This window comes from Salmo trutta, chromosome 23, assembly GCF_901001165.1.
Source record: "Salmo trutta chromosome 23, fSalTru1.1, whole genome shotgun sequence".
NCBI lineage: Eukaryota > Metazoa > Chordata > Actinopteri > Salmoniformes > Salmonidae > Salmo > Salmo trutta.
The window spans coordinates 527,993-533,992 of NC_042979.1; the positions used below are offsets into that span (position 1 = coordinate 527,993).

The 6,000-nt window shown below is 41.7% G+C and overlaps 1 protein-coding gene across 3 annotated transcripts in view; it reads left to right on the forward strand.

The window, feature by feature from the left end:
* The window catches only part of LOC115159074 (AF4/FMR2 family member 1), a 79,559-nt gene extending 75,094 nt beyond the window's left edge, over nt 1-4,465 (forward strand). For 2 of the 3 annotated variants that reach the window (XM_029708444.1, XM_029708446.1), the window contains 2 exons: nt 2,763-2,992; nt 3,234-4,465. In XM_029708444.1, coding sequence (XP_029564304.1) covers nt 2,763-2,992; nt 3,234-3,358 — 355 coding nt within the window. In that variant the 3' untranslated portion in view covers nt 3,359-4,465. The remainder of the gene's footprint in view (nt 1-2,762; nt 2,993-3,233) is intronic. The other variant, XM_029708445.1, reaches the window with a different exon arrangement.
* Nucleotides 4,466-6,000: the final 1,535 nt, after the last annotated feature.

Below are 6,000 nucleotides of genomic sequence, written 5' to 3' on the forward strand. Positions count from 1 at the left end.
ATTTAAATCAGAAAATAAACAGAAATGGCATTGACAAAATTATTGACACCCTAGACTTAATATTTGGTAGCACAGCTTTTGGTCAAAATAACTGCAATCAAGCGCTTCCTATAACCATCAATGAGCTTCCTCCACCTCTGTACTGGCAGTTTGGCCCACTCCTCTTGTGCAAACTGCTCCAGTTCTCCCAGATTAGAAGGGTGCCTTCTCCTAACTGCTGTTTTCAGATCTCTCCAAGTTTTCAATGGGATTTAGATTTGGACTTGCTGGCCACTTCAGAACAGTCCAGCGTTTTGTCTTGAACCATTCCTGGGTCCTTTTTGAAGTGTGTTTCGGGTCATTGTCCTACTGGAAGACCCATGACCTTCGACGGAGACACAGTTTTCTGACACTGGGTCTGACATTGCGCTCCAAAATACCTTTGGTATTCACCTGATTTCATGATGCCATGCACACGTTCAAGGCAACCAGTTCCAGAGGTAGCAAAGCAACCCCAAAACATCACTGAACCTCCATGTTTGACTGTAGGGAAGGTATTCTTTTCTTTGAAAGCTTAATTTTGTTTTCTGTAAACATGTGCTTTTCAAAAAAGCTGTAATTTGGCCTCATCTGTCCACAGGATATTCTACCTGAAGGATTTTGGCATGTTCAGCTGTGTTTTGGCAAATTGCAGTCGGGCATATGTCTTTCACTCAGCAGTGGGGTCCTCTTGGGTCTCCTAGCGTCCCACCCCTGGTACACCCTATCAACAGCAGGTGAAATATCAAGGGCGCCAAATTTGAAAACAATTAAATGTTATAATTCAAATTTCTCAAACATACAACTATCTTACACCCTTTGAAAGATAAACATCTCCTTAATCTAACCACGTTGTCCGATTTCAAAAAATGCTTTACGGCGAAAGCATAAAGTTAGATTATGTTAGGACAGTACATTGAAAATAGCTGTGTGTAATGTTTTGTCAATGCAAAGACAGGCGTCACCAAAAGCAGAAAACCAGCTAAAATTATGCACTAACCTTTGACAATCTTCATCAGATGACACTCCTAGGACATTATGTTAGACAATACATGCATTTTCTGTTCTATCAAGTTCATATTTATATCCAAAAACAGCGTTTTACTATGGCGTTGATGTTGAGGAAATATTTTCCCTCCAATACCGCCAGTTAATCAGCACAACAAATTAAATAATTACTATTTGAAAACATTGGTAAAATATTATATTGTCATTCAAAGAATTATAGATTAACATCTCGTGAACGAAACCGCATTGCCAGATTTAAAAATAACCTTACTGGGAAATCACACTTTGCAATAATCTGAGCACTGCGCCAGAAAAATAGGCTTTGCGATACAGACTAGGCGCCATCTTGGAGTCATCTAAAATCAAAAATACTATGTAAATAATCCCTTACCTTTGATTATCTTCATCAGAAGGCACTTCCAGGAATCCCAGGTCCATAACAAATGTAGTTTTGTTCGAAAAAGCTCATAATTTATGTCCAAAAAGCTCCGTGTTGTTAGCGCGTCCTGTAGGCTACTCAAAAACATGAACGACGCCCGCCGGACTTGTCTTCATCAAAGAGGGAAAAAATAATATTTACGTTCGTTCAAACATGTCAAACGTTGTATAGCATAAATCATTAGGGCCTTTTTCAATCAGAACTTCAATAATATTCAAGGCGGACGATTGCATTCTCTTTTAAAACGTATTGGAACGAGAGTACCCAAACATGCACTCGCGTGCCAGAGCAGTATCGGCCATCCGCTTATGACCAACGTTCCAAGTCTCTTGTTTGGACAATTTTCACAGTAGAAGACTCAAACCACTTTGTAAAGACTGGGAACATCTAGTGGATGGCGTAGGAAGTGCTCAATGATTAATACGTCCGTGTGTGTTTCAATGGCATACGCTTAAAAGTAATTCAACACATCAGATACACACTTCCTGTTAGAAATTGTCTCAGGGTTTTGACTGCCATATGAGTTCTGTTTATACTTACAGACACCATTCAAACAGTTTTAGAAAATTGAGTGTTTTCTATCCAAATATGTTAATAATATGCATATCCTAGCTTCTGAGTTGGTGTAGGAGGCAGTTAAAAATGGGCACATATTTTTTTCAAAATTCTCAATACTGACCCCTATCCCCAACAGGTTTTAAACTTCTTGATTACATTACTTATGGTGGAAACAGGAACATCAAGGTCTCTGGAGATTAACTTGTAGCCTCGAGATTGTCCATGCTTGGCTACAATCTTGTATCTGACCTCCTCAGATAATTCTCTGGTTGTTTTGTTCAACTGCACACCGAAGACAAACATAGTTGGATACCAAAATATATGTTAATTTCAACAGTTTTCTGGAAGAAATGGTGCATTATTTGAAAAAAGTGCAAGGGTGCCAATATGTTTAGCCACGACTGTACATCTCATTCAACCCACTTATTAATAAGTGTATATATACTGTTGGAAATCATCATATTATGTGCTCAGTCTCATCCGAGGCTGCAAGTAGCCTAGTGGTTAGAGCATTGGACTAGTAATTGAAAGGTTGCAAGATCAAATCCCTGAGCTGACAAGGTAAAAATGTCATTCTGCCCCTGAACAAGGCAGTTAACCCACTGTTCCTAGGCTGTCATTGAAAATAAGAATTTGATCTTAACTGACTTGCCTAGTTAAATGAAGGTAAAATAAAAAAATTATCTATATGATAAATGCCCCACCAAACTCATGCCCCACCCTGCCCTCTCTTTCCCAGAAGCACGGGCACACCATCCCCCATGTCTCCCATGCCGTCTCCTGCCAGCACAGCCAGCTCTGGGCCAGGCTCCAACCACAGCAGTGGGGTGGGAATGGGCAATGTGAGCACCGTAGCCATTCCCCAGATCATCCAGCAGGTGGCATTGTCCTACGTCAACATCACAGCACTCTTCCTGAGTGCTCACGACATCTGGGAGCAGGCTGACGAGCTGGCACACAGAGGCAGTGGTAAGAAGGAGCAGAGGGGAAAGTTAAATAGTCTTACACAAGGATATTATTACACCTGAACAGATTCTTTATAGTTGTAGTTCTATATATCATCACTAGAGGTCATGATGACTGGGGGAAAAAATACTGGTGATGTAGACGGTTGTAATATTAATGTGAGCATTTCTTTCCTGCTACTCTATCTAATGTTGGTATTGACTTATCCAGACTCTTTTCTTCTCTTTTTTGTGTGTCTCTCTAGGTTTGTTGTCTGAGCTGGACTCAGCTCTGGGCCAGTTGAGCCTGACCTCCACCATGAGCTCTCTGGTGCGTCACACACGGCAGGGACTGCAGTGGCTCCGACTGGACACCCGCGAGACACAGTGACTGTTTCTCAACCCCACACAACACTACACAGCCCTCCTTACTCCTGCCTACAGTACCCAGCCCTGGATAACCCTGTCCAGGACATCCTATTTGGCTTTATTTATTTATTGACGGGCCATCAGATGAAGGCAGGATACCAAGTCCCTCTACAAGTTGTTCACATGGATATAAAGTCACATTTTTATTACATTTTTCTCAACTACCTATGAAACTGAAGTTCAGAGACCCTGTGTCACACACACACTTCCGAGTCTTCGTCCTCTGTTTGTCACATGGATGGGTCCATTAACAGAACAACTATCACATCCACCTCTGGATCTCTGGAGGCAGCAGGGCCTGCTAGAGCTGTAGTGAGCTGAATGAGACTCTCCCTTTCTGAATAACTTGTCACACAGCCAACTGACTGGCCTGGCCACCACTCTGGGTTAGACAGTGGGAAGGTTGGCTGAAGAACTGACTTTTGGGAGGGGTCAAAGAGTCCTCCCACCCTTCTCCTGTGGTAATGCAAAGCAGTGATGATAAAAAGCTTATTTATTAGCCTTATTATATTATCATTATTACTATTAATATATTGTTTCAGTAAAATTTTGTTTGATCAAAAGCAGTGTCATGGCCAATATTTACTTCACCTAGCTGAAAAGGCCTATAGAACTACAGGTATCCATCCATCCCAGACCCATCTATAATAATAGTAATAATAATATTGGTCAACTCCTGCAGAATATAACGAGTATCTCTGCGCTCCATAAAGTATTTTTAAATTGGTTTTGCCATGAAAAATGTACATGCCACAAGATGGCCCTTGACACTTTTTGTGAATATGTATGTTTATTATTCTACCCTTTTCTCTTCAAAGGAGATCGAATCTACCTGCCAGGACGGGGCCACTATGTTAATTCAGTCATAACAGAAATACAGTGTATTCGGAAAGTATTCAGACCCCTTGAGTTTTTCCACATTTTGTTACGTTAAAGCCTTATTCTAAAATGGATTACATTGTTTTTTCCCCCTCATCAAACGACACACAATACCCCATAATGGCGAAGCACAAACAAGTTTATATAAATGTTTGTAAAAATATACAATTAAAAAAACTAATCACATTTACTTAAGTATGTACACCCTTTACTCAGTACTTTGTTGAAGCACCTTTGGCAGCGATTACAGCCTCGAGTCGTCTTGGGTATGATGCTTCAAGCTTGGCACACCTGTATTTGGAGAGTTTCTCCCATTCTTCTCTGCAGATCCTCTCAAGCTCTGTCAGGTTGGATGGGGAGCGTCGCTGCACAGCTATTTTCAGGTCTCTCCAGAGATGTTTGATCGGGTTCAAGAACCAGCTCTGACTGGGCCACTCAAGGACATTCAGAGACTTGTCCCAAAACCTCTCCTGCATTGTCTTGGCTGTTTGCTTAGGGTCGTTGTCCTGTTGGAAGGTGAACCTTCACCCCAGTCTGAAGTCCTGAGTGCTCTGGAGCAGGTTTTCATCAAGGATCTCTATACATCTTTCCCTCAATCCTGACTAGTGTCCCAGTCCCTTGTCGCTGAAAAACATCCCCACAGCATGATGCTGTGGGGTGCCAGGTTTCCTCCAAACGTGACGCTTGGCATTCAGGCCAAAGAGTTCAGTCTTGGTTTCATCAGACCAGAGAATCTTGTTTCTCATGGTCTGAGAGTCTTTAATTGCCTTTGGCAAACTCCAAGTGGGCCTTCATGTCCCTTTTACTGAGGAGTTGCTTCTGTCTGGCCACTCTGCCATAAAGGCCTGATTTGGTGGAGTGCTGCAGAGATGGTTGTCCTTCTGGAAGGTTTTTCCATCTCCGCAAGAGGTACTCTGAAGCACTCTGAGTGGCCATCGGGTTCTTGGTCACCTCCCTGCCCTTCTCCCCCGATTGCTCAGTTTGGCTGAGCAGCCAGCTCTAGGAAGAATCTTGGCAGTTCCAAACTTTTTCCATTTAAGAATGATGGAGGCCACTGTGTTCTTGGGAACCTTCAATGCTGCAGACATTTTCTGGCACCCTTCCCCAGATCTGTACCTCGACACAATCCTGTCTCGGAGCTCTACAGTCAATTCCTTCAACCTCATGGCTTGGTTTTTGCATTGACATGCATGTTCAACTGTGGGACCTTATATAGACAGGTGTGTTCCTTTTCTAAATCCAAGTTGTAAAAACATCTCAAGGATGATCAATGGAAACAGGATGCACCTGAGCTCAATTGCGAGTCTCATAGCAAAGGGTCTGAATGCTTATGTAAATAAGGAATTTCTGTTTTTTATTTGTAATACATTTGCAAAAATTGACCTGTTTTCGCTTTGTCATTATGTGTTAGTGTGTAGACTGATGAGGAACATTTTTTATTTAATCAATTTTAAAATAAGGCTGAAACCTAACAATGTGGAAAAAGTTAAGGGGTCTGAATACTTTCCGCATGCACTGTATGCTTTGATTTGAGTTGGATTCTCAACTTAAGTTCCTTTTATCAACAATAACTTCATCTACAACATTTTAGATAAGAAGCAAAATAGTCTATGATGCAGTACAGTTTTACCAGTAGCCCTGGTTCATTATCTTCAGACAGGAAGAACTAACTAACTACCTAATTTTCACTGCACATGGGAAACAGAGCAGAGCAGTCAGAAGGGA